This window comes from Caretta caretta, chromosome 6 (genome assembly GCF_965140235.1).
Source record: "Caretta caretta isolate rCarCar2 chromosome 6, rCarCar1.hap1, whole genome shotgun sequence".
Lineage (NCBI taxonomy): Eukaryota > Metazoa > Chordata > Testudines > Cheloniidae > Caretta > Caretta caretta.
This window is the reverse complement of record NC_134211.1, coordinates 55709463-55736586: the sequence shown is the minus strand read 5'-3', so window position 1 is coordinate 55736586 and position 27124 is coordinate 55709463. Positions and strand designations below refer to the sequence as shown.

The 27124-nt window shown below is 40.6% G+C and overlaps 1 protein-coding gene across 2 annotated transcripts in view; it reads right to left on the bottom strand.

Moving 5' to 3' along the window:
- Positions 1 to 27124, bottom strand: part of EXT2 (exostosin glycosyltransferase 2) — a 95944-nt gene that overhangs the window by 47587 nt on the left and 21233 nt on the right. The window contains exons 6-8 of one of the 2 annotated variants that reach the window (XM_048853907.2): positions 26775 to 26914; positions 25869 to 25962; positions 5335 to 5466 (exon numbers count right to left, since the gene is read on the bottom strand). In XM_048853907.2, coding sequence (XP_048709864.1) covers positions 5335 to 5466; positions 25869 to 25962; positions 26775 to 26914 — 366 coding nt within the window. The remainder of the gene's footprint in view (positions 1 to 5334; positions 5467 to 25868; positions 25963 to 26774; positions 26915 to 27124) is intronic. The other variant, XM_075129540.1, reaches the window with a different exon arrangement.

Genomic DNA, 27124 nt, shown 5'->3' with positions numbered 1-27124 from the left:
AGGCTCAGTTGGTTGCCAGTTAGCTGAAACACACAATCCATTCTCTAAATGAACATCTGACTTAGGTTTTGTTAAGTGAATAGCAACTATGCTACTGTTACTCAGAGAAAAAGTCATTTTTTGCATTAAATTAATTTGTCTATTACTTTAGTTTAAATAGGGTGGAGATCCTCTTTTCTGCCTTACTGAAAATACGATGTCTGGCAGTCACTCAACAGGAGAATGGAGGTCTGCTAGAGAAGTGCATTTATTTTTTGGAGCATAGCAATTCTCTCGACAATTATTAAACTAGAAACTATTAAACTACAGTTTATAACATTCAAGTTCAAAACTCTAAGGCAGACACAATAATAGGGCCAAACCTTTTATAGCTCTGTGCTAAAAGCAGGCCTGAAAGAATTCCACAAACACCAGCAAAAGAAAACCTGGGAAACAACAACATTATTGTCATTCTCAATCATCTACATATGTTGGGAAGGTACAGGGACACACAGAGAGAGACTTTAAATAGTCTCCAAAATCTGGAGTTGACTAGATGACTAATTTATCTCTGTATTAGATAATTAAAAAGCATCTAATTGAGGGAGACTAATAGTAGGATAAGAAGTCTTTCAACTCAAGGTTATTTGTTCTAATCCAGTTTGGTAGAGACCAAAAATCATGACTACCACCTGATAGATGGTTAGTGATTTATGTGAAGTCAGTAATCTCAGTCCAGTTTATAATGGATAATGGCTGCATTAGTAAACAAATGGCAATAACTGGCACATTTGTGTATTTTCAGCAAAGGTGCCAGAGCTGTCAATTTGGCACTTTTCACTAGCACTATATTAATTTATTAAAAGAAGGAAACATCTAGATGTGGGTGGGTGTGTACACACACAGTATTGTATCATAATATATAAAACAAAGCAAATGTTTAGGTATTTGTTACTATTTTTCCCTTCTCCTTCAGCCCCAATGGAAAGATCTATTAACACAGATGTTGCTCCACTTCACATGGAAACCTTTATTTTTAAAAAGGGCTAAAAACTTTCAGTCAGCCAACCAATTTGAATAGGTGAAATTGCTTTGATCACTTCCTTAATGTATAACATACTCAACATGTGATGCATTACACATGCCTTCATGTCTCATGTAACTTACATTCCCTTATGCTCAAAGAACACTCAAGTGTTGCTGCTGTACACGAATTCTGGCAGCAACACTCAGCATAGGAGGGGTTCAATGAAGGAAATAGAAATAAAGCTGAGCTACACACAGACCTAGCTGTGAACCTCCTCACTATGAGCTTTAGTGTATAAACACCATTTCCATCCTCACTGTCAAAGACAATAGCCAACGCCTCAAATACCAGAATCACTGAAATTCTGCTCAAAGGAGTATCTAACCATCTGAATATTTCCAAGACTGAAGATATGTCCCTGCACCCACATTTCAAGGAGATGGTGTGGTCAAGGTAACCTTAAAATGAAAACGCTTAGAAAATTAGCCTGCATTTTGCAACAATCCCAACATGTTGTTGCCAATTTGGTGGAGACAGCATTGTTAAAGCGCCAGATTCCTCCTCAGATATGAGGTTGTTAGAAACCTGTCTAAGGAAACATTCGGATCCCTGGCAAACTCCTGTGTGTAGCACTTTTACAGGTTATCATCCCATTTAAAAAAAAAATTAATTCAGAACTAATTCAAATTAATGTTAAAGCCTGTAGCACTGCATCAAATCTTGGGAAATAAGGGACTGAAATGAAAAGGTGACTCAAATCAAGGTAGCCTCTTGAGGTCACAGAGAAGAATTTTACATGCTGGGGAGTTAAAGGAATTGAACAAGTTACATGGACTGTTAAGCTGGAAAACAATCACTTACTGCTCTATTGTATAGCTCTGAACTGCACATAATTTGTCCAGTGACATAATTTGTAACAGGGTAAGGCACGTTACTGAACACTTATTTCTGATGTTTGCAGTGACTGTAAGAGAGTCAGGTTACTATGTGGGGCACTAATTACATTTAATGTCTACAGATAAGAACACTACACAAATGATGTAGGACCGCTAGAAGCCCAGGAAGAATGATCACTGGTTCCTCCTTTGTGTGATGAACTTTACCGTAGACTCTTATTCTGTTACATTAAGTAGTAAGGAAGGTTTCCCTTTTCCATCTGCCCAAACTCATATCACTTGCTCCAATAAAAGCAGGTCTTTTCTGCACAACTGCATAACTACCTGTAAGCAAATCTGACAGGTTTCAGAGTAGCAGCCATGATAGTCTGTGTCCGCAAAAAGAAAAGGAGTACTTGTGGCACCTTAGAGACTAACATTTATTTGAGCATAAGCTTTCGTGAGCTGTAGCTCACGAAAGCTTATGCTCAAATAAATTTGTTAGTCTCTAAGGTGCCACAAGTACTCCTTTTCTTTTTGTAAGCAAATCTGTGTTCTCTATTCACTCAGGTCCATTAGCAGCCAGTGCACAGGGATCTGCATAATAAAATGTTAGGTTAATAACTGTATAGTGACCACATAAATCTCTGATGAGCTGCTGTAAATCCCTTGGTACCAAAAAGCTACTGCACTCTCTGCACCTCTCACTGATTTTGCCCACAGCACACATGGTTGCCTCATCTTCTGACCCCCTCCCCAAATCTGTCACTCCAGTGTCCAGTCTACACTGCACAATGGAACTATAGTGTAGCTGCATTCAATATAAAATGTAGCATTAGGAGGGGTGACAGAAAGAGGAAGGAGAAGGAGTCAGATGATGAGTCAGCCATATTTGTTGTGGGAACGTGAATGGCAAATTCTGAGGGCAAAAGCCAATAATAGAAGAGGGATTTACAAGAGCCCAGTGGAGTGCATATTTCACTACTAATGCTATAGTGACTTGAGGATGCTCCTTGTTAAATGATTAATAACTATATCCTAGACTAAGAGAATTCTGATGTCCTAAGTTTCAGAGTTTATTTGCTGTACACGTCTCAGCCTCGAAATTTATTTAGCCCAGAATACAGCTATCATTTGTAAACTGGTAGCATTCTCAAACTAACTATAAATTACTCACTCTATTTTCATATCTGGATCTGATGGCACCTTTCACTCTCCTAAAAGATACTGTGTCAAATCTCTACATGCATAAACGTATCTTTAGAATCATAATTTCCCACCAGGATTAATCAGAAATTAACAGTGTCATTATAAATGCATGTTATCTAGGAACAAACCAAGATAAGAAACATGCTTATGGCTCAAGTGGGACATTATTCCTTTTGATAAGCACAGACCATCTATGGAATTCTGGCAACTGGATAGTGCAACTATTTAAAAAAATAACTCAATGATTTATTAAGTTGACTGGCAGATACTATATAAGCACTCGCAGCCCAAAGTGTCTGAAATTATAAATTAGCTGGACCCTGCGTTGGAGGCTACCTAGAAGACTGCAATGATAATAAGCTCACCTCCAAGAGATAAAATATCTCTAAAGCAAAAAAATTTTACAATGGATAAAATCATAGCTACTGAAGGCTCCAGTTATTTGCTTCCACTATTAGAGCAAGGGTCAAAAGATACAAGCTACAGACTTTAGACAGTTAAATAAGGAGTGATTGAATAAATTATACTTTTATATGCATTCATGCTGGAGTGATAAATACTTACCAAAAATCGATGGTCACTAATGTCACAGAACGGCATGGGTCTGTTCAGGAGCAATTAAATATAAAGAACAATTCCTGATCTGAACTGTATTTTCTTTTACTGATCCTGTGAGAGAGGGTCACAAGAAATCTCTATACATAGCTGGCTGACAGAACTTACACAGCTCAAAGGACGTTTTTATGACTTTTTTTTCCATACTGAAGCAAGAAAAATATTCATGCATGCATTGAGACTCTTTCAGCTGAAATATAAATCCAAGGAACTGACCATTAGTGGGCATGAAAGAGTCTCAGTATGGCATGTGGCTGGACAAATTCCAGTTTGGCTAATTACTAGAGTCTCCTTAAGTTTTCTCTGCAATTTTACATGGATAGAGTATTCCTCTTTACTACCTGTATTATGCTATTGTGTACTGTTGCTGTGTATTGCTCACCAGTTTCAGTGTTACACTCTAGAGATTGCTGTGTTTGTTTGGTGACCGATCTCTTGTAAAGTGCTTTAGGATCTTTCATCCCACAGGATCCCAAGAAATACAGAGTTTCCTTTAAATATAAGTTATAAACAAAAAAAACAGGGGCTTATCTGTCCCCCACAGCAGAAGGAACGGTCATTGAAGTCAGTGGGTATCCTACTAGAAGGAGAGCGGAGAAGAAGCGGCCTGAGAGGTGGCTTTTAATGCTGGGTGTTTCCAAATCCCTATTTTTCTTTTACCATGAAAATCAGGCCAGGTGTCAGGGCATTCTTGCTGAGCTAAGGCATGGTCTAAATAGTCTGCTAAGGTGTTCTGATCTCCTCATTCTTGAGTAACTGCTTCCTTCTTTCATACCTCAACCTTCACACTAGACATCTGTCAGTGCCATGCTCGCCTCTCACTCAGCGATGCTAATGGGTCAGTATCCTAGGCGAGGCCTGTTGAAAATGCTATCATTCTCCAATAATTTAGGGAGTTTAATATCAAAAAACTATTCCTGAGCTCTCTTCTCTTGTACAGTTGAAAACTGTCCTGCTACCAACCCTTTGACTGAGCTTTTGCAGGATAGTTTACAAAAAGGAAATGCAGGTATTAATTTTTCTTTATGTATAAAATATAAACTAAGGGAGAAATTAGTTTTCAAAATTCTGCAATGTAAGAAAATAGAATAGGGTTGAATGGTGCAGCAGGTTAATTAATACACTAGTACGTCCTCCTCAGAGAGCTGGGTTCAAATCCTTGCCAAGTAAAAAGAGTGGAAATGAGTTTGTCCCAAAAGTAGATCACTCAGGAAGATTATCAGTTTCTGTACAAGCAAGTTCTAGGACTAGAATACCAAGGGTGTATATTCACAGGGCTGTGTGGAGAAGACAACAGCCGGGAGAAGAAAACTGGAGGTAGGGGAGGTATTCCTCACATAGCTCTGACAGAAGCTCACATAGAATCTATTTATACCGTGTGACTTTTGCTATCACTTCAGTTATTCCCTTTCAAAGGTATCAAAAAACACTCTCTCTCTCTCTCATGTGTATATATACACACACACACACCCCCCAGAATATCATAAAAACATTCATTTTGTGCAACTTACAAATACAACAAACCTTTAAATAGTAATGTTACCAAGATGCATAGTACATACCTGAGCAATGACCTGAAAGAAAAAAATCTTATTTTATGACAAAGTCACAGAAGTACATTCTACTTACAACAGCTGGGGGATCATTCCATTCTTCATAAGACATGGCAGCATATGGGTATATCCTGTCATTGATAATCTGAAGGGTGGCCAGAGCAATAGCTTTCATTGACCGAAAATACGCTTCCCAGAACCACCTTGCCTGCAAGGAAAGGATGAAATGCACTTTCAGACCCTGCTAACTCCACAGACCTGATGCCTAATAAACAGTTTTTGTTTGTCATTCGCAATCTGCTCAATGCTGCTGAGAAATCAGCTGGAAATTAAATTAGGAGGCAAATTCACTGGAACAAGGGATGTTTCCACAGAGGCTGGAGTCCTCAAATTGGAAAAGTTATTGGGAAAAAAAATGAACTGAAGTTGTAGAACAATCAATCAATCAAGGAGGACATGCAGAGGAAACCATTTCAATGCATTCATGAGTGGGCTAGTGGAATAAAACTCCATGCAAATATATGAAGGAGCCAGTTTCTTTCATATTTTTATCAGTTTTTCCCCTCAAAATGTCAAAAGTGATTTAACCACAGCAGAGAATAATTTACATTTATATTTGGGTTTTCTAATTTGGGGGAACCCAAAGTGCAGCCCAATAGCCAACTGAAGCAGTGAAGCCTAAAATACAGCTGCCTTGTAATTGCAGCATGTGGAAAAGCTGATCTGCAGCAAGTTTTTGCTACTGGTAAACACTAGCAAACAAGCAATTTCTATTCTTCTAAGAATAAAAAGATAGGGCCCTACCAAATTCATGGCCATGAAAAAAGGTGTCACTGTCCATGAAATCTGGTCTCCCTCTGTGAAATCTGGTCTTTTGTGTGCTTTTACCTTATACTGTACTGATTTCATCAGGAAGACCAGCGTTTCTCAAACTTGGGGGTCCTGACCCAAAAGGGAGTTGCAGGGGGATGGCAAGGTTATTTTAGGGGGGTTGCGGTATTGCCACCCTTACTTCTGCACTGCCTTCAGAGCTGGGTGGCCGGAGAGTGAAGGCTGTTGGCTGGGCATCCAGCTCTGAAGGCAGTGTCCCACCAGCAGCAGTGTAGAAGTAAGGGTGGCAATGCCATACCATGCCACCCTTACTCCTGCCTTGCTGCCTTCAGAGCTGGGCGGCCAGAGAGTGGCGGCCGCTGACTGACCATACCAGGCCATCCTTACTTCTGTGCAGTTGCTGACAGTGGATCTGCCTTCAGAGCTGGGCTCCCGGCCAGCAGCTGCCCCTCTCCAGCTGCCCTACTCTGAAGGCAGCACTGCCACCGCCCCCAGCAGTGCAGAGGTAAGGGTAGGAGTGCCACAGTCCCGTCCCCCCCCCCACCCTACAATAACCTGGTGACCCCTCCTCACAGCTCCTTTTTGGGTCAGAACCCCTACAAGTACAACAGCCTGAAATTTCAGATTTAAATAGCTGAAATCATGACATTTACAATTTTAAAAATCCTATGACCATGAAATTGACCAAAATGGACCATGAATTTGGTAAGGCCCTACATGCAAGCAAGCAAATATTAGCATTTCTTTTATATAAAAATGTACGTGTTTGCAAATTAGTTGTAGTCCTTGATCCTGGCAAGTTTTCAACACAGCCATGGGTGTTGTAAAATTTGCATGTCTTTGGTCTAAACTGAGGCTCTTTTTAAAAAAATAAATGCGATATTCAAACAGGTAAGTATACAGAATTTGAAAGATGAATCAATTCTAGGCTGAGACCCTATATGAAAAGTTTCAATCCAGATTCAGTCTCTACCCAAGACAAACCCTTGGTGCTGGAGGAAAAACAGGATTTGGTAATGAATATGCTGACTGATACAATTCTGTAGTAGAGACACACACTTACTTTTTAAAAGCCTGGAATCAAATTATACCAAAGAACCACATCCAACCCAAAAGGAAATGTGCTTTGCCAATGATCATAGCTCCAAGTGCCTTGGCCTAATAAAAGTGAATTTCCTGAGCTTAGTTGTTTCTGCAGGAATTTCCAGCACCTTGAAGTGCCCAGAAGGCACTTCTTTTTAGGATCTCCCCAAGCCTGCAGGAGTGTACACGTGTGTCTAGGTGAGAGAGCAAGTGCTAGGAAAGACATTTCCAGATGCACTGGCAGAATATGAAGCTTGCGGAGCCAGAAGACAAACAGCAAGGATAATATATATCTCTGGCCAAGTGCTATTTAACTATGCCAAGGGGACTTTTCAAACAATGCAAAAAGGCCAGGTCTAGTGATATGCTAGCAAAGTATCAAATCTTCCTCAGTTTTTTGGGGGGAATCCCATTGCCTTGGAAGAACAGGCTTTTGGATAGAAAATTAAACTGTTTTGTGTAGTTGTGCAATGCTAAACAGTAGCTGCATTCCATCCTACAGGTGGCTGCTCCTCAGTAAAGCGCAAAGTGATTCCTGTATGTACAATTTGTAAAGCTCTTTGTTATTCTTCAGGTTGAACAGCAGCATATATAAATACAATAAATCCAAAATTTTACTTCTAAAAGTGTTGAGGATGCAAGTTCACAAGCAGATTCAATTATGTTCCTGAGCTATGGCACCATCCTATGTGTTGTTTTGAATACTAGTAATACAACTGAAGAAAATAGGGGTCTGTTGCCAAGTCGTCACCCCCATCACTCATTCTGGAGGCAGTTTTTAAGTCAGGTTCTTCAGAATGTTATGGTTTTATACTTCAGAGGGGAAAAGCCACTCAAATGGTACAAAAAGCAACAAACGGTTAACTCAATAGGAAGAGCGATCATAGAGAAAGACAATGAGTAGCGTCACCTAGAATACTTTTTACCCTACTATGGGGAAAGAACAATAATCACAGGGCTCAACACCTAAGAATATTCAAAGGATATTCCAGGAGGCAGGTGAGTTTATCCAACAATTAGTTACATTTGTACAGGGCCTTTCACCCAGAGGGAACCCAAATCGTTTTACAAACCATATATAGACTGAATCTACAAAAATACACCCACTAAAGAAATACATTCTCTCTCTGGAACCAAATAGGAACCACTCACGAATTTAGGCCAAAAATGAACACTGTACCCAACTGGAAGTACAGGAGAAATATAAAAAGGTAATTTACCAATATTATAAAAATAAATATTTAGAACTCTAAAATACTTTACAAAAATTAAATAATCCTCCAAGTGTCCCCAGAAACCAGGACAAAAAGTGAAGAATCAGATACCAAGGGTATGTCTACACTACAGTTAAAAACCCATGGCTGGCCCAGGCCAGCTGACTCAGGCTCACGGGGATCGGGCTAACGGGCTGTTTAACTGCAATGTAGACATTCGGGCTCAGGCTGGAGCGTGGGCTCTAGGACTTTGCAAGGTGGGAGAGTCCCGGAGCGCATGCTGCAGCCTGAGCCCCAACGTCAACATCACAGTTAAACAGCCCCTTAGCCTGAGCCCCATGAGTCCGAGTCAGCTGGGATGGGCAGTGTAGACATACTCATAGAGAGGGGTAAGTACAAGTATCTTACACAAGATCCTAAAGAAAACCCAAGGACAGAGCAAGGATAAAATTTGACCAGGACGGTCCATTTAACAGCCCTTCTCTTCCAAAACCTGTAATGACCACAAGTAGATACAACTAGAGCTCCGCAAATCCGTGGATATCCACTTTACATCCACACACCATTTTTGCGGATCGGATGCGAATACAAATTTTGTATCCTCACAGGGCTCTAGATAGAACACAGATTTTACATTACATCTGCATGTTAACTTATTAATTGATAAATAGTTTTAGAGAACTATCATTTGTAAGAGAGAAATTAATTGCTAGAGAAATAAATTTTACATGGGCTACCTAGGTACAGTAGCAGCACGAGTTACATACAAATCAGCTGCAGAACCCAGCATGCTACTTTAGCTAGTAAGTGTTGCACTCCATTTCGCCTCATCTGGTAAATCTGTACTGGCAATGCTAGACTGGCGATTATTCTCTGATAACCAACTCCTCCTGACAAATGGTTACATGTAGAACCTATTTAGACGCTCTCTCCCTCCTGTTGACTACTGCAGAAATTAATCTGAACCCACTTCTTTTTGCTGCAAGAAGGTTTGCACTGTCAGACAATTATATTTTCACACCAGGAACAGGACAGGAAAAGGGGGTGAAGGGAATTTACTCTTTACAAACTAATATTTATGTAATTATTAATTTTGGGTGAAGAGCTAGCAACTGTTTCAACATTTGGTTGTAATTTTTCAGAACTGAGTTTCTTTAAGGCAAAACCCAAAACCTTCTAAGGGAACTGCAAGTCTCCAGACAGATGTTTTGAGGGCTCATTACTTCCTTCCCACCTTGTTTGCTTTTATAAAATAGAAGTGATTAACATGGCTAGCTATTCTTGGTTGTCCAACATGGTAAGTTATTGAGCATTATTGGAAAGTTATTCTCCTAGGGAAATTGTTGCATTTCCCAATTTCATCCAAAATAATTTTAATTTTCTATTTTACAGTGTATGTGATTGAAAAGCTTTTATCAGAGGGTAACAAAGATGTAGTAGGAACTGGGTGGGGAGTCAATGATACTCACCAGTCTATTAGCATAGTCCAAGCATAGGACAGGGACTAGAGAAAACTTGAGTTCTACTCCTGGCTTTGACACCGACACCCTCTGTGTCCTGGGGCAAATCACAAACTCTCTCCTGTCAATGGCTCGTACATGAGCTTTCTCTTTACTTTGCCTTTACAAGCCATCTATAATTGAAGTGTGAAGGAAGGACGCTAGGGGACAAGCAATACAAACTTAATTCAGAGTTCAAATATTTTTTATGACACCAAGTGATGTTTTATGCCATGGCTGTGACAAAATGTTCTTGCTTCCTTTGACAAGGCATCTGCAGAGGGTTGATCGGTGGACTTGCTTCAGCGTGTAGACATTCTGCTGAATCTGGGTATCTGGCCTCACTCAGAAAACCCTTGAGTGTTCCTTACTGTGAGAAGTTCTCCAGTGTCACAGATAAAGTTAATCGCACATGATGGATAAGATCAGCTGGGAAGCTCCCAGTGACAAGCCCTATTATATTCTAGATAGGCTCTTGTACCATGCTTATTGCTATAGTAGCTGAGTACCTTTCAGCAGTGCATTAAGCAATGAGACCACACATCTGTCACATGCCATTTGTTTGCTCATCCTCTCCCCAAGGGGAGAAGCAAGTAGAGTGTGGTATCTTGTTTTGGTAGGATGTACAGTCTTTTTTGTTTGTTTGTGTTTTGTTTTGATATAAACGCTGCTCTGTATTTATGTTGAGGGCAGCTCAAAAAAATGTGCCTTGCCTTTGGAGTGGAAGTTGCTCACATCTGCGATGGTCCTTAGCTCCTGGGGAATTCATTCCACAGTCTTGGTCTGGCACATAAGAAAGTTCCATTTCCCACACAAATGAGTAATACCTTATTGCATCCTAAATTTTCATACTAGCTGCTATGATACTGGCCTTACTATCTGACCTCCAGGGTAAAGGTACACAGGACACAAACTGGAAAGGCCCTCCTGGGTCATCAAACCCAGGCCACTGCTATTGCATGCTGCACAGATTATTTTCACAAGGTGACTGTGCAGAACTGCATTTCTTCCATATTTTGAAGACATTTTTCAAGTTTGTGCCATTCTAAGTATTAATCTATGTTATTTTATAGATTTGGTGGAAATGGGCACTTTATAAAATAAAATAAAAACTATGCCCAAATATTAGCAGGGATACAGTTCTAAACCAAGAGGACACAGACATCTAGTAGGACAGCAACACAACCCATAGTAACAATAACCAAGTAACAATAACCAAGCCCAGATACCCACAATCTTCAAAATGTGCCATGATGCCAGCTATGAAAGGGAACTTATTCATATATGGATGAAAGCAGGAGCACTTCAAGGATTCTCTAAAGCATTCTCAATTTAACCCTGTGCTAGTCTTTCCCACCTAAATGCTGGTGCCTAGACAATCACCAACTTTAACTACATAAATTAGGCTCAAATAGACATTTAAAACTACTGTTAAAAGTACAATGGAGAACTGACACTAGTCCAGGAGTTCTCAACCTACGGGGTTGCAACCTGCATGGGATCACGAACAGGTGACCAGGAGTTGCAACCACCCTGACTTTCCCATGTTGCTAAATGGGCAAGAGATCCTGGACAGATCCAGTGTGGAAAAACAAGAGAACCTCTGCCAGAGAGTCTAGCTCCACCAATCAGCAGAATATTCAAATTTAAGAGACTGGATGGCCCAATGTATGGAGAATGACTTAGAGAGCCTTTAGGTTGCCAGCTAAGCTGCTATCACTAAATGGCTGTTCAGTAACCTATATGAAATAGTCTCAGTCCAATAGCTACAATCCATTTTACAAAACACACCACTGCAGCTAATATCATTTGCCATCCTTGTTCATAGTCCCAGGAAAGTAACCAAAGACTGAACGAACGATGGGGACTGAACTCTCTTCTCTCTCCCCCTCCCCGCAAGTTGTGATCTCTGTAAGCCAAAAGTTGTTCCCTCATCAGTGTAGAGGAAGCTTTCACCATCATTGCTGACATTCTGCTAAGCTGTCAATTCCAGCATTTCCCACCTAAAGTTGCTTAAAATATATATTTAAAAAAGAAAAAGACTGAAGTGATCTCTTTATGAAAAGGACCCAACATCCAATTCATACAGAATTATTTGGGGGGTGGGTTGAGAAAGCAATTTTTGTAGTATATCTAGTAGTGGAAGCAATATTTGTAAGATGGAGAATAAATCAAGCCCCTAGCAAATTCAAGAAAAAATAGTTACAAAGCAAAAAAGAAAGGCACCACTCCAATGTGTTGCTCATAAATACTTATTCTCGGAATCCCTTCAGTAAGATGACACAAAGCATCCAAACCCATGATTTCCTTCTACTTGGCTGCAGCCTTACAACTTTGGTCAAGTGGACTGCAGAGACACAAGGTGTTCCAGGTACCAATACACACATCACTTTAATAGATGAGGAGCATGGGACAGAAGCATTTACAGCTAATTTCACAAGAAAAAAGAGATAGCAGCCTGCAACAAGAAGGTAGCCCTCTCACTAAAAGTAACATTTATTTAGGCAAGGTGTTATTTTTCTTAGAAATAAACACACTTGGGGGCCCAGCGTCTCTTTACAAGCTCTTTACAAGCCAACATAGTATCAGGTTACACAGTCCATTCATATAATGTTTACAAGACCTAGTGTTAATGCCACTAATGGTGCTCCGACATAGAGTACAAGACAGATCAACGCAAACCTTCTGCTTACATTGATAAAAGAAAAACACTGGTCATCAGGAAAGGAGCACTGTATGGTACAACTCAAGGGGGTGCGTATGCCGGCAGGGAGAACTATGCTCCTTGAAAGGAAGCTTCTAGGTTTCTATCAGTTACCCACCCAGTTTGGTGAGAATGGGGAAAGTCAACAGAAAAGAGATTTGGAAGAAAGCAATAAAAGTTAACTGCCCATAAAGCACCACTTCTCCCAACCTCTAGGTCAGGCGCCATGCTATTGTAAGATTTTATTCCATTGCAGGAGCCAAGTGCTCCCGAAGTTCCACACTTGAAAAGGTTTATGAGGCCTTGAAGTGTTACCATTTTCACACTGACTGAGGTTACTCTACTTTAACTGCTTTCCTTTTGTATGGTATAGGTTCAGATACCCACTTCCATCCCACAGTGTTTTTTCAAATAAACTTTTTACTCCGTGACCAGGTAGGCTCGGGAAGCTCTGGTAATAGGAAGGCATGTAACCTAGAGGCTACACTGGGAGCCAGGTATCTTTAGTTTTATTCCTGGCTCTGCCATTTATTCACTGTTTAACTTTATACAATTCACTTAAACTCTGTGCTTCTGTTTTCCCATCTGTGCAACATGTGCAATCCCCATCTCATAGAAGTGTTGTGAGGCTCAGTTGTTTGTAAAGCACGTTGAAATCCTTGGATGGATGGTCCTATAGAAGAACAGTGTTACTCAATCGCCAGTCCCTGAGATCTCCCTTACACAGTTTAGGAAGGCAACAAGCCTGTCCCTGGTATCAAAAAGATTGAGAAACACTGCTATAAAAGGACAAAACATTTTCCCTCCTGTTATTTGTAAAATTCCAAAACTTCAAAACCTATAATTTAGCTAACCAGTGTTACTACCGTAATTGATAACTGCAACTCTCTGGTCCTTTGCTAAATACTTCTTCACAAAATGCACAGTAAGCCTGTGGACCTCCTTGTCAGAGGATGTTGTGAAGGCCAAGATTATAACAGTGTTAAAAAAAGAACTAGATAAGTTAATGGAGGATAGGTCCATCAGTGGCTATTAGCTAGGATGGGCAGGGATGGTGTCCCTAGCCTCTGTTTGCCAGAAGGTGGGAATGGACGACAGGGGATAGATCACTTGATGATTACCTGTTCTGCTCATTCCGTCTGAAGCACCTGGCATTGGCCACTGTTGGAAGACAGGAAACTGGGCTAAACGGACCTTTGGTCTGACCCACTATGGCTGTTCTTATGGTACCATGAGCAGACAGACTCTTTCAGGGTGGCACAAAGTAACATGCAAAATTTCGCCCAGCTGAAGGTTCATTTGGAAGCTTGCCCAGAGAGGCCTTTCAGACTCAAAATTTACATAAAGTAGAACTAATTGAAGCCACACATCTTCAATAACGAAGCAGAGACCTCAGGGACTATAAATCCTAGCATGCGATGCTCTATCTTGTTCCAAGCTGCCTCCAACCATACCATGTGGACCCACAGAACATTCCCACATTCAAGTGTTTAAGCTGCTATTTCTCAATCCCCCATACTGGATGTCCCTCTCTATCTATGACTAGCTTGCTGTGCTGATGAATTCCTTACTGCCAGCATGTGAATCAGTTTCTCTGTATTCAGCTCCATGGGAAAACCTTCCAAATGCTTCAGTTACGATCAGCATCATTTTTTGCTTCCTCTGCTAGGCAGGGCTTGAGAGAAATTTACTGGAGACTGCACAATTTTGGGTCATTCAACAATATGTAGTTTACAGTGGGGGATAAAGATCTAGGGTAAAATTTTCAAAAGTGCTTAAGTGTCTTAGGAGCCTACATCCTATTTTCAGAAACGACTTAGACACTTTGGAATTTACATCCCATTGATTTTCCCAATGGGACAAAGAGAGTTTGTATGAAACAGAAAAGAATGTAGGCTAAATGTTCAAAAGTGATTAGCCAGTTTTGGCTTACTTAGCAGGTAGCTCAACACTTCCTGAAAAATCAGGCCCCTTTAAGATGTCTTAATTTGGTTGCCCAAAAATTGAGGCACCAAAAATTAAGTCACTTTTGAAAATTTGGGCTGAAAGTAAAAAATTAAAGCCTCTTCCCATGTATAGGAGTGTTAACATTAGACCTATTAAATCAATGGAGTATTGGTAAACTCATGCTGTATTTTCTGACCAAAAACAGCTTCTAAAATATTTATGTTCATCTTCTATAAAATATGAAAAAGTGTCTTTACAACCTGCTTCGCTCAACTTTGAGTGTGGCTAGTTTCCAAGAGCGATCTATTTCTCAAGGCTATTATACAGGTACTGTACAGACAAGATTTCTAAAGTGAGTGAGTGCTTAAAATGGGGGAGTTGTACTTTGATTTAAAAAAAAAAAAAAAAAGTCATTCGGTTCCACATCACCTGAAATAAAGGCCAAACCATAATTTATCCTGGTTTGGGTTTCTGATAAACCAGTGAAGAGTGAACAGAGAAGAGTGACTTGTAGAAATATATACCTTACTACATTTTCTTATATGTTTAACGTAATATTTTAACATTATTTCTATTCACTCATCTACTCCTCCTCCCATTTCCCAATTGTGCTGAACTGCGTAAGTCCCAGGACCTCACGAAGCCAGAAGTAGATTGCATTTATTTAACATTACCTAACCACATGAGAGGCCTATGGAGGTAAAAATCCTTTATTTCAAGCAGCTTGTGTAGGCTGAACAGGACACAAATATACATCAATATTGTCCTACCTCTCAACTGTCCTTCATTAGTCACAAATGTACTTGTTTGGTTTCTTGCCTTAGGCATCAGAAATGCTAGTTATGACAATGTATATCACAGGGTAAGAGCAGATGTAAAATAATCCATGGCCCCTCTTGCCACCCCTACAACCTAAATCCATCTGAAACACTGGCTAAGACACGTCACAAGCATTGAGCAGATTTAGGTGAGAACCAGGGACATTCTAATCCAGATATTTTTATAAGGTGACTCAATACCGGGGGAAGTGGAGGGGTGTTGGTGCTAATACTAGGTACAGTTTCATTTTAATTTGACCTGATAAAATTCTCTCAATGTATTTAATAATCTAATCCAATATCTGCTTTCAATCTACACTGCAGTCATTGTAATCATGGATTAAACAAGTATATTTGGCCTCTTCAGAAACAGAACCAAGAGACGAAACCAAATCTTTACCACTGCCATTTTTTTTTTTTTTTTGGATAGTTGTCAATGCTCAGAGATGGAGAGGTCAGGGTTCAAAATGCTAGTCTGACCCTCAAGATACTAGTCGCCTGGGAGCAGACTTCTAGGAGTTCTCAGTTTTATTGCGGTAAACTTCTGACATCACAAATGCTGACTCCTGGAGCTGAGGTTAAAGGGAAATGTTAGTGCTAGCAAGATATGAATTCCACATCACCTTAAGTTTCTTGCACTATGATTTTTCTTGGGTCCTTGCCTCACATTTTGGCTGTGGTAGTTCACAAGGTATAATTACAGCAATGCATGCATTTGACACTCAGATACCAAAATGATGCACTACATCAAGCAGATCTCTGTTAAAGATTAGATTTACCAAGTCTTTCCTCTATCATGTTTGTTTTGTTCATAAGTTTTCATCCTCAAGTCTCATCTCACTTTTGCTAGTTCACAATAGCATCACTTTGCTCAAAATCCAGCTGCAACTACACTACACACAAAACTACTATTTGACAGGAAGAAGGGTTTCCATGCTGTCCCATGAGACAGCTGCACTTTTGTGGCCCTTAAATCCAAGAGTATCTTGATCCCTAATATACTGCCAACATACTAGGATTTAAGGCAGTGTTTCCCACCCTGGGGATGTCAGACTAGTTTTGGGAATGGGGGCATGGAGGACAGAAGAGAAGAACAGAGTGTCCGGGGAATCCTGCATAAGTTGGATCTACTGTGACACCCCCATTGCAAACACTCTGCTGCGAGTACTGCATGGAATAGCACTTTGAAACCCAGCTCTCCTCTCTGCTCCTGCAAGAGGCAGATACAGCAGTCTCAGACTCAGGAAGATTGACTGACACAAACTTAGCATCTCCGTCCCAGATCAGCAGCATAAATGTGTTCCAGTCACAGAGCCAGTAAAGGACCCAAAAACATAGAGCCTTCTGGTTGGGGCCAGAAACATGCAGAAGGACCCCCTGGGAAGAAGAACAAAACAAAACTAAATGGTGTAAAGGGAAAAAACAGTTAAAGTGCACTTATACTCTGAAGAGTATGTATGCAGATACAGACTCTATTTTCTGAACATCTTTGCTCCTGTTGGGTTTTCACCTTATATAGTCCTAATTTACAGCAAACAAGGGTTTACTTTTGTAGACACCATAGAGACAATACAACTACAGGACAGCAAGCTGGACTCTAGTCTGCCTTATGGATAATCATATTTGTCAGATACACTGGTGAAGGTCTAAGAGGCAGAAGTGAACACAGCTTGATTTTTCAGATCGCAGATGAGGTTGCAATGTTGACTGATCCTTTTAGTCGAATAGGCAGTCATTGAGAAAGGACAGATATAAACCTATACAATGCCATTTTAAACAGCCATTTTGACTATAACTACACAATAAGATTAGTCTCTGCTTTGAAAATTTGAAAATTCCCTCTCCATTAACCAAACACAACCAAAATTATGACAATCCAGATTTCTGCTATAACTGTTACAAATGCAGGAATTGTCAAGAGAAGAACAAAAATCAGTCATGGGTATACAACTGCAGGAACATTCAAATGTTATATGACTACCCAGTGAAAGGAGAGGGAAAGGGAAGGGGAGGTTCAGCCACATTTCTTGAAAAGTGATGGACATCTCCTGAAACACAAAGCAATAGGTTTCAAGTCTCGGGGGTATCGCCTTCAAATATGTCTATGTTCTAAGGGTAGATCAGTTTTCTCTGCTATAGACATCCTGCTGAGAGGTGAGGTCCCCAGCAAAACACAGGAATCTGACTGCAAGCCTTTGAGGTAGCAGGAGCCAAGAGTGGTTCAAAGGCAAGGCTGGCGGGTGGGCAGCACCTCTGAGTATTGTAAAGGTTAGAGGTTAGTAAAGCAGGAGCCACTGGCCAATAAAACAGTGTTTGCAGAGCCCACTCTGCAGCTAAATTAGGGATCTGTTTACACCTTTCCCAGCTTTCTGAGTTACACACACCGATGCTTCCCACTGTGATCTTGTCCAGTGTCCGCTAGCATCTCCCCTGGTCAGCAGCTGCCCAGCTCTCTACTGGCTAGCTTTATAACAGGGCTAAAAGATGCTTGGAAACTTTTAATCAGTATCCAACATCAAAAATAAATAAATAAAAGCACAACTTGTGTCAACTGCTGCAATAAGATCCATCTTGTTTGAGATTTCCCATGACTGCCATACTAATGCCGGGAGAATGGAAGTTTCAATTCCCTTGACAGGAGAGGTTAAACACAAAACAAGCCCAGTGCCAATCACACACATGAAAGACCAGCATTTTGCAGTAACGAAAAAAATGTGTCCGGTTACTGCAATGTTGTAACTTGCAAAAAAACAGCACACTCCTATTTCAGAGCACAAGCCATATTCCATAAGGCATGTTTATCCCCTTTGTTTATTATGTTATGTTAACTGTGAAATATGGATTTTTATATATGTATAAACACACACAATGGAAGCCATTAAAAAGCCATAGGAGTTGCTGCAAGCTCCGCCTACAAACACATATTTTAGTGACACCCGTGTTGGTGAAAGCCACTGGAGTGACAGCCTTGGAGTCTGAAATTCTTTACCCAGCTTCCCCCATACCTTGAGCAAATGAAACCATCTCTCAGGGTGCAAAAGTACTTCACCCTTCATGGCCCAATCAGTTTCTGCCTCTCTGCTGAGGCTGAGAACCAGGGGGTCAATTACTGCCAAATGCGATGGTGCTATGTGATGTACAAACTTGTCCAGCAAGAAAGTAGTTGGAGATAAAATTAATTTTATCTAGACCACAAAACAGCTGTTAGGTAGTTACTGAAAGCATTTCTTTCAGCCTGGAACATATTCAAAACTCCATCCTAGAAGCAAATGGAACATGTAGCTCTCCTGTTAACTACTATTTCTGAACATCTCTAAAAATGAGTCACTTAAAACAAAACCTTTTTAATGACACATCCAAGTTCTGTTCCCATGTCTAAAGGATGTTCAAAATTAGCAGCTAAAAAAAGGTAAAACTAGAAAAAGAACTTCATGGCTGTTTCAGAATCTAAGGGCACCACAATGCATTCCTAACACCGACAGCTGGAGGGTACACAAACTCTTACAGTGACATCAGGCAGGAGATGGAACAGGTTCCAAAGAGTTGTGTCAACACTAGAAGTTAGTTCACAACAGCTGCACTATTTCCACTTGCTCTGTAATTTATGCAGTGGTAGCTGCTCAACTGCTGGCTATTTCATCCCTGAAAGAGCCATGTGGCATTCAAGAAAATGTATCCAAAAGGTTGATTTGCACAACTGCTATCCAACAAGTCAAAAAGGTAACAAACATATATGAAAACTATCCAGGAGCAGATTGAGTGCCACTATAGGGCACCTAAAAACTTTGTAATTTAAAACCAAACATTCTTACTGTATAAGGAAACATGATCTAGTGGTTAAAGCAGAAGACTCAGAGTCAGGAATCCCAGGTTCCATTGGACTATCAGTCTGACCTTGTGTAAATAAATTATTTGTGTATGCCTTACACATTTATATGTTATATAAATACCCCATCGCAGCTCTGAAGGATTTAATTACTGCCTTTACGAACCTTAAATAGAAAATGCTATAAAAATGCAATGTTTTTATTGTATAGGTAAACACTAATTTTACAATATCTCAATTAGTAGGCAGGTTGTGTATTTGGGCAAGAGAACTGTGGTACAGTCCAAATAACAGAAGAGGGGAAACAGAGTGGAAACTGGGTTGAGCACCAGGACCAGATGATCATAAACACTGTTAGTCTGCAACCAGCTGCTTCAGTCAAACAGTGCAAAATATTCTCAATTGGAAGAAATCCTGAACTTTCAGATTTGGATAATCTGCATTTAACTGTTGTATGTCCAAGATATCCCTTGACTAGGAATTGGCATGCAGCAACCTTCCAAGCTTTGGTAGTAAGATGTCCAGATTCACAGCAGCATTTTCACTAGTTTAAAGTGGAATGGTTGACTTAAGTTAGCGTAATTACTCTCTTAAAAGTTCAGGTCTAACTGGGCTAGGAATTATAGGATGGTACCACACTCTCTTTGTGAATCTACCTCCTCCCAAGCACCCAAAAAAAGTTTGGCCTGAACTATTTGTTTAATTCATATCAAGTTCACAAACAGTTCTGAGTTGACCACAACTGCATTTTTCAACTAATAACCTATTCATCCAAAAAAATTTGCCTAGCTCCAATTCTAATAAAACATAGCTCTGATCCATAAAATCATTCAGTGGTGTGCTTCCTGCTCTCAGGGACTTCTCAACTATCCCATATGTTGTAGCATGGAGATTGTTCCGCTCCATAAGTAATATGAAGACAATTTGCTTCTTTCTGGAAGGCAAAGATGGGAGTAGGAATAGGAAGAATCTAGGGTAAGGGTGCTGTTTTCAAGCGACACAAAAAAATTCTGATCAGTGAATGCCAAGGATTCTGCTACTCCCTTAGTGCTCCTGGCAATAAGCCAGGTAATCGTTTTTCCTTTCCCCTGCTGTCTGCTGCAACAGACCAAGAGGGAGAAGGGGGCTGGAGCTAACTCCAGTGCAGCTGATAAGATGGCAAACTGTCCATGCCTGACATTTATGGAGGACCCAGGGTTCCATGGAAGCACTCTGGGAGGATTAAAGTGGGGTTAGCCTCTCTAATCACACTCCCTAAAATTCTACAAATGTCAGATGGATGAAAGCTTTTATATTCGATAACGATGATTCTAAAGAGCCCTGAGACAGAAGTTGCTCTCCATCAAGGAAAGATATAAAGCTGGAAGTCAATTTTAAAAAAAAAAAAAAAGCTTGTAAGACCAAACCATGCACCCTTAAGAGCTGCCTTGCTGCTCTCTACAAATGGCAGAGCCAATATATCCTGGAACTACATTTCAAATGACAAGATAAAAAACAGCCCTTTGGAAGCTCACTCTTCCTCATTCCTCCCTCTATGAGTGTCCAAATATTGAAATTAAGTTTGGCTGGAAATAGACACTTCTCTTAGTACCAATTACAGCTAACAATCGTACCTCCTATATGTGCCTCACCCTGCAAAAAAAAAAAAAAAAAAAAAAAAAATCCATACAATCCTTTTGGTTAAACTTTGTCCAGGACCATTTCAGTGTAAGAATGAGAAGTTTCACACGCCTGCACTCACTGCCTGGAGCCAGCAGAAGGCTCATAGCTGTCAGCAAACTGATAAGGGCTGAAATTACTCCACAAAGTCCTCTTTAAAGAGAAGAGCCAAAGAAGCACATTAAATAGGAAGGGGAAGGGGTCAGACACACTAGCCACTCATGTTTTAATGTGACAGTAAAATAAGTCACTGATTTATGCATATGCTAGTGTCTTCAGTTTCGTTTGACCTGGAGAGCTTGAGGCATGGGGGGGATATGAGCTAGAAAAACTACAGTGGTATTGCTCATACATTATTTGTTCTGGGAATAGCACTTCCCAAGCCAACATTGAAAACTCACTCTAAAATGACTCACAATTTCTTTTCAAAATTGGGCTTGTCTTTTTTTCGTCTTTTTTTTTTAAACAGAGCATAAAGGAGGCCTGAAAAGGTGTGGGGTTATGTTTATTTAACTTTTTCTGACTGTTTTTGCCTCAGGGCAACACAAATCTCAAGTCTGGTCTTCTTTAGCTCTCTAAGTGAATCTCTTACAGAATTTTGAAGGGGGTGCAGCATAAGCTCATATATTAGCTGAACGGGTCAGGGGGTTGTACCTTTAACAAAGACATTCTCTTCCTAAGTGTTAAAACACATTTTAAAAGTTTTAATAGTATGACTAAAATAAATCCCTTTCCTCAGTTGTGTCAGCTTTTAGCTTCTTCACTCTTCCCATCACAAGTGATCATCATCAGAGTAGATAATACCTTAATTTCTAATGTAAAAAACAAAGCAGGGGAATGAAAAAAAAACTTCCCACATCCTCTGGCACTCCCCTCTCCCCCCACCTTGAACGTTATCCTTAAATTCCAGTCCTAGGTAGTAATGAGTTTATCTGTGTTTGCTGGATTTGGGGCAATGAGTTGGGATTTATGATATCAGTAGCACATAAATTTTCAAGACATACAATACTCTGCTAAACGAATCTGCAGACCAAAAAAAAGAAAAAAAAAAATCAGAAGGACTCTGGAAGTTTGTTTACCCTACAAATTACAAAGTGAAAAACAGATTTGTCCTGAGGAAGGAGGTTTCATAAGGGATGGTTTTAGCGGTAGCCATGGAGGTGGTGTGTTTTCCTTTCCTTTTTCCTCACTCTGCTCTTCTTCTTCCCCTTACTTCAATCTTTCTCCCTCTTCCTCACCTTCATCTCTCACCCTCCACTCCTCCTCTCTGCCATACTCCTATCACACACACTCCCTGTCCTTCCCCCTCTTCCCTCCTCACTATTCTGCCACAATGTTGCTGTTGACTTATGGCACAGGGAAAGTGAAAGTAGAACAATGGATGCTGTCCACAGTACAGCTCAGCAACTGTGAAGAAGTATCAAAGTATATGAGTAGTTTGGCGTGAATGAGGAATAAGAGAAGCTCTAAAATGGTCAGTGATACTCTGGAACAGGGGTCCCCAATGCGGTGACCGTGGATGCAATGGCGCCCGCCGGGGCATTTTTGTGCGCCCACAGGACACCCCACCGCCGAAATGCCACCGAGAAGCGTTGCCGTTTCTCGGCGGCATTTCAGCAGCAACGCTTCTGGCCGCTGCCGCTTCTCATCGGCAGCCTTTCTTCTCATCGGCAGCCTTTCAGCAGCGGGGTGTCAGGTGCCCTGCCACAGTCTTCTGTGCTATTATTATTATTATCATCATCATCTTGTGGGAACAGTATATTGCTATTCCCACAAGAAAGGTTGGGGACCACTGCTCTGGAACTTACAACAATGGCTAGTGCAGACCATTCATATGCCAGAAAACTCCATATCAAACGTCACTGATCCTTTCCAACCAAACACTAACTTGACTTGGTAGGGAAGGATAAAATTGGAGATAGCACACAAGTGCTGGGTACTAAAATGCATAAGGGTTGTGGTGAATATGGAGTATTTTACATTGGCAGCTCAGACATTCTAAGGAACTTTTTTTTAAAATATATTTTAATTCAAAGTAGCTGGCAAAGATTTCATACGTATATAGAGGCATGTGTACATATTAACAACTCTAATAGGTGCTGTTTTTAGCACCTATTAGAGTTGTGAATATGTACAAATCTCTGGCAGTTGACCTCAAGATAACACAGCCATAGTAATTAACTGGAGTGGGGTGAAAAAAGGGAATGGAAACCTCTGTTGGCTGCTGTGATACTTGCAAAGGCTTCTGTTCTGCATACAAGGAAAGTTAAACTAGTCATAGAAATTAGACATGAAGGAAATGGAAGATTAAGTTGTCTAGTCTATTCTTTCCACCAGGACATGCAGAATGGATCCATATAGTTAGGGCCCTATCAAATTCATGGTCCATTCTGGTCAATTTCATGGCCATAGGATTTGAAAATTAGTCAATTTCACATTTTCAGATGCTTACATCTGAAATTTCAGTGTTGTAATCATGGGGGTCCTGACCTAAAAGAGGGTTGTGGGGGGTGGAGGTGGGGGCGCATAGCTGTTGTAGAGGGGGTCATGGGATTGCCACCCTCACTTCTGTGAGCCCAGCTGTGGAGCTTCCTGCAGCAGGGGGAGGTACCCAGAGGTGGGTCTCACTCCCCTCCCCCCGAGAGCAACTGTGCAGGGTAAGAGTAAGTCCCATTCCTCCCCAGCCTGGGGACTAGCAGCTGGAGCCTGGGGAACAGTAGGAGCCCCTGGCTTGGCTGCCCCCAGCCCTACCCCTCCCACTCCCCTCCAATAGCTAGATTTCATAGGGGAGTGCTTATTTTACGGTCCATGACAAGTTTTTCACAGCCGTGAATTTAGTAAGGCCCTACATATAGTATAGCTTCCAGCACTGTGTAGTTACAAGTGACTTGAACAATGGGACTTCTATTACTTGGAGAGACTATTCCACATATTAAAAATCTCACCATAAGGAATATTTTCTGATATTTATCTTAAATTTCCTATTTCTGAATTTCATCTCCTTACTCCTACTTATACCTCTTGGACCACAAACATTTTCTCCTCTCCTTGATATTTACAAGTATCATGAGGGAGGAAGGATGGCCTTGTGGCTAAGCTTATAACTTGGGACTCCAGAGGCCTGGGTTCAATTCCTGCTCTGCCACAGAAATCCTATATGACTTTAAACAAGTCCCTTAGTTCTCCATCTGTGAAAGAGGGATAACAGTACTTCTCTACCCACAGTGGTGGTGTAAGACTAAATACATCAATAACTGTGAGGCACTCAATGACAAGGGTGACAGAAACACCTTACATAAACGTATTTGTGAAATGCAAATATCCTTCTTTCCCAATGCCTCCAAAATGTAATTCTACTTTACATATTCAAAACACCATGCAAACAATGTTATGTTTGAACCCTACTGTACATGTTAATTTTATAGCCAAAGTCCTCTCCAAGATGCTCAGCCACTTTACCACAATCTGCCTACAGCCAACAATTTTATTGATCTGCTCAGCTGAGTCACTGACACACACACCTGCATGAGAATGCTCAGGTCAGAGTAAGTATCTGGTATTATGGACACTAACAATCTGTGCCAAACAGGCAATATCATCTACTGGACTGAACTGAAAACTGAGTTGATTATATTCCTGGCTCCGCTCAATTCATTCCATGACCTTATATGAATCACAACCTCTCTATGCCTCTGTTTTCCCCTGGTAAAACAGGTATAACATCTATCTTACAGAGATGAGCTTGTGTAATTAACGTACATAAAGCATTTTGCATTTAACTACCACCTTTCATCCAAAGATTTCGAAGTATATTTATAGATCTGGACATATGTAGGGTCAGCAGAATTCATGACTCTCTCACTTCAATGAATTTAGCGATGGTTGAGCAGGAAGCTACAAATTTGCACTGTGGTTTTATCAGAAACTTGTCTTAACTTGTTTCAGAGTAGCAGCCGTGTTAGTCTGTATTCGCAAAAAGAAAAGGAGTACTTGTGGCACCTTAGAGACTAACAACTTTATTTGAGCATAAGCTTTCGAGAGCTACAGCTCACTTCATCGGATGCATTCAGTGGAAAATACAGTGGGGAGATTTATATACACAGAAAACATGAAACAATGGGTGTTACCATACACACTGTAATGGTATTAGCTCATCTTAAGTGATCACTCTCCTTACAGTGCATTTGGTAACACCCACTGTTTCATGTTCTCTGTGTACATAAATCTCCCCACTGTATTTTCCACTGAATGCATCCGATGAAGTGAGCTGTAGCTCACGAAAACTTATGCTCAAATAAATTTATTCGTCTCTAAGGTGCCACAAGTACTCCTTTTCTTTTTTTCTTAACTTGCAAGAGAAGAGGAATAAAACTGAACTCTGCAGGAATTTGATCATCACTCTGTACTGAGAAAGCAGGGAGAACACAGAGTAAAGTGAAATTACTTACAGTGGAATTTGGCCAGCTACTGGGGTAAGCACCCCTGCTCTTGTGGAAAGTACCATGGGATCTTTAATGAACAGGTGGTCTGGACCTCAGTTTTACTTTTCACAGTATTTACGCAGTCCATGTTCGGGAGACCCTGACCATTGTGGGCACTGAAGATCCCATACCATCTTTCACAAGAGTATAGATGTTAACATAGCATGCCGGAGAAATTCCAGTGTGGGTAACTGAATTCTGCCTACTCAAGCGTTCTTCTACAATTGCAATCATATGCAGTGTTCTTAAATTCCTGACCTAAACTACACTGTAGTACTGTTAAACAGCTGCTCTCCAGCAGATTTAGTTGTGCCAGAGATGGATAAAATTATCTTTGCATATTCAGTATTTAAGTATTCTGAGCATTATATAAATGTTAGTTATTGTATTTTTAGTGCAAAAAATCAGCAAGCTGAATGAACTGAACTTTAATAATATGAGAGTATGCAGAATGCTTCTACTCCCAACCACACTTCACACACATACACAAGCAGTAGACACATATGAACTCATGTATAGATTTAAATGCTATATTCAGGCTATTTTACCTGTCTTTGCATCTCCTCAATCTGCCGCTGGGGAATGCTTTGCAGAATGCTGTACATTTCAGGCATCTTTTCTTCAGGTATCACAACAGAGGCTCTAAATGCAAAAAAGTGAAGGGAAAAAAGTATAAAAATGCCGTATGAGAACATACCAATAGTCCATGTAAACTGGTATCATAACGTGCTAAGCTCTAGAGGTTTCAGAGGAAAGCATAAGCCCCTGTAATGCAATTAATTATTCAATACTAGACCACTGGGAAATTTCTTCGTGACTCCAGCTGCTCAGCTTAAAGGAAATACCCAAAAACTCTGTGGGGTGCATTTGCAGAAGAGCAGCTGCAAGTGGCTACATAGAGGAGTGTGGTCTAATGAATTAAGTATGGACTGGGAGCCAAGAATTCCTGTGTTCTAATTCCAGCTCTATCAACGACTTGGTGTAATTCTGAATAAATCATTTAGGGGAAAAGAGTGTTAAGTGCGTACATTTGTATGTATACAAAATCTCTGCTGTGACTCAGTTACTCACACCTGTAAAATGGGGATACTTCTTTGCCTCACAGGGGTTTGGGAGGTGTAAACTGCTAGAAGTGAATTTAAACAGCTTGCGTGCAAATACAAGTGTGAAAAGGCCAATAATTTTTGTTCTATAGATGAATATCGTGAGCTGCAAGAAACAGGAAATCCAATGCCAAGAACTGGATAGTCTGTGCTGCTCACCACCCTCCTTTTGTCCCCTCATTTTCCTGCTCCATTACTTCCTATGCTTGAATACATCCATAGGGTGGACTTCAACTGCCCTGTTTTCAGCATTCTCAATGCAGCCCCCTGCATATTCTGTTCCTTCACTTCTAGGTTGTGAGGTTTCAAGTGGTTTGAATTTACGGAGGGTGCAAACCAATAAGTACGAACCTCTTCCAGTCCAGAACTTCAGAGAAAGGCAAAATATAGGAGTCAGCAATAACAACAGGGACACAGCCAGCCTGAAGTACATCACTTAGCACAGCTTGTCCCAAGCGAGCACCACGCAGAACAATGCAGAATGTGGCTTCCTGTCAGTGAATAGCAACCAGAAAACGAAGATGAAAAAGGGAACAAATATTACATCCCTTTAATTTATACATTCGTTCCCCTCTGAACATACAGGTTTAATGAAATCACCACTCAAGTTTGCTCTCTGCCATCATCATGTTCTGAGTTATCATCGGATTCAAAATAAATGTGCAACTTTATTCTCCACTGGGTGTAAGGTGAAAAATGAG